This window comes from Nymphaea colorata, chromosome 5 (assembly GCF_008831285.2).
Source record: "Nymphaea colorata isolate Beijing-Zhang1983 chromosome 5, ASM883128v2, whole genome shotgun sequence".
Classification (NCBI taxonomy): Eukaryota; Viridiplantae; Streptophyta; class Magnoliopsida; order Nymphaeales; family Nymphaeaceae; genus Nymphaea; species Nymphaea colorata.
The window spans coordinates 21,004,104-21,006,448 of NC_045142.1; the positions used below are offsets into that span (position 1 = coordinate 21,004,104).

A 2,345-nucleotide genomic window follows, 5' to 3' on the forward strand; every position below is an offset into this window, starting at 1 on the left:
AGAGTGACGGCATTTTCACGCAAGATGGAACAACCCTACTTTTGAAGGAATTTTTGGCTTTCTTGCTTTCTTGAAACTACACAGTCATTATGATGCTAAGAATTCATGCGCAGCTTTTGTCTATAGCAAGTAAATAAATGTGAGTCTTCCATATGAAAGTATGTTCTTGGATGGTTTCGTGTTTAACTTCAAGAGACGTAGCATAGCACAGCATATCAGCGTTAAAATTTTAACGAAATAATGACACAAACTGTAGACATTGTGTAGTTAAGTGGCAGATACAACAGTCAAAGAGCACATTGTGTTATGCGTCACAAAATTTCATGTCAAAGTGTTGGCACATTCCGTGGCCATTATGCTTACCTAAACCAGCTTATGTCGCAACAAATTCAACCAACACACCATGGCCATTTCATCCGTAACAGTGTAGGCAACGGACTTATAGTGGTGGAGTTTTAGCTGTCACGATTACCTATTAGCAACAGAATTGTGAGTATCAGCAACTGTCAAAGCCTAGATAATATTCATAATTGCCATGTAGACATATATAACTTAACCTTAAAGCTTAAACGGAGGGGAAAACATCCTTAAAACGAAACACATACATTTATTGTACTTGGAAAACTAACACCATCGACTACATGACACTCAGATCTTCCATTGACATAAAACACAATTAAGCAGCGTCCAAAGCTGCCAATAGTAGACCAATACAGAGATCATCACAATAGAAACTATATATATATATATATATATATATATATATATTGTATTAGCCTTGGGTACATTCAGCTGGTGCAAGAGAAAGCAGCCTCTTCCCCAAATCATACTTCACATGCATGTTCGGCTGCACAACATTCCCGAAGATGGGCACCTCTCCGTCTTTAATGGCTAAGCAGGCGATTACACTTTCAACCATCCTAAAGATATTTGAAGGTGGCAGCTTCCAGTCTGCATTGGCGAAATGAAAGGTCATCTCTGGTAACCCTTCATATGGATCACCATTATTCTCTACATGGTGACACAGATAATCCTGTTTAGCTGGATAGAAGCATTCATGGTTTATGACCTTAGCCACCGCATTTGCGACTTGATTGTACACATCCTTTGCAAGATAAGTCAGTGTGGTACCCGAGTCTATAATGATCGATCTGGCATCTCCCAACAATGCAGTCATCTGTGCACCACCAAATTGTATGTTGAGTCTGTTGTTTCCGATGCTTATGTCAATTAGGTTGAGCACATAATACGTGCCTTGAGGACCACCTGGTGCCATCGGCATTTCTTGAACCCCTTCCTGGCCTGAAAACTCTGCATCCTTACCGGATTTGAGCTGTCTGACGTGATTTCATATTGGGAGGAAGACAGTAGGCAAATTTATCATCAATAGAAGAGCCAATCTGATTTACAAGTGAGAGAGGACCACCTCCGAGGCCAACAAGGTCAGGAACTTCAAGCAAGGAGGGATTAGGATGGCCATCCTGATGAACACAACCAGAGACAATTTCTGGAAGCTTGACGGTGCCAGCACCATTGTCAAACAAGAGCGTTTCCGAGGCCAGTATCACTTCTACGAAGGATTTGTCTTCATAGGAATATATGAATCCGCAAAGTTGGTTGATAGTGCAACCATGAATGGGCAGTTCCATGCAAGATCTGGCACAGCACGTCTGGCTCTTGTAGGTGGACGACTGAAGTGGATCAAACATTGATGTTTGGCCGGAGCAGGAGTCACAAGGACGGCACATCGTCCATATGAGGTCGCTAACAGTGACGAGAGTGGCCCAGTAGAGGTGGGATGGTGTACCAAGTGAGAGTTTCATGAGATACTAGCCGAAGCCTGGCATCACTGGGCTGGAGATCATGCTGGTGGTATTGGCAAACCGTGAAGCATTGCAGCGGGAGGACAGAGCCGCCTGCTTCGCTCGTAGAGCTAGAGTGGATAAAGGGTCATAGAGAGGTGACAGAGATGAGTCTCAGTGAATGAAGTCTATAGAAAAGCCGAGAGGTTTGGAAGAGAATATGGTGGTCAGGTTAGGCAGTATTGCAAGCAGGAGCAGCTGGAGGAGGAGGCGGAATGGTAAGGAGGAGAAGAAGGCAGCCATGGTGAGGGCTAAATGGTTGCTGTATTAAGGAGAAATGTGTTGATATTTATAATGGAAGTCATAGTTAAGGTCGCGCTGATGAAGGGAAGGATTTGGATTTGGAAATTGTGGAGAAAAGAAACATGTGGCCGATCACAATGGAGAAAAGTTAGTAGCATCTTCCAATGGTTAAGCTTTGGTAAATCTCAAAGTGGCTTCTTGGACTTCCACAATTTTTTTTTTTTGTGTGTCTTTTCATTT

The 2,345-nt window shown here is 42.9% G+C and overlaps 1 protein-coding gene across 1 annotated transcript; it reads right to left on the reverse strand.

Annotated features, from left to right (window-relative positions):
- Positions 1-676: 676 nt before the first annotated feature.
- On the reverse strand, positions 677-1,823 carry LOC116255243 (aspartic proteinase CDR1-like). Its single transcript, XM_031631022.1, has 3 exons — positions 1,324-1,823; positions 787-920; positions 677-693 (listed from the first exon to the last, which is right to left on the reverse strand). The coding sequence occupies exons 1-3, from the start codon at positions 1,821-1,823 to the stop codon at positions 677-679; spliced, it is 651 nt and encodes a 216-aa protein (XP_031486882.1).
- Positions 1,824-2,345: the final 522 nt, after the last annotated feature.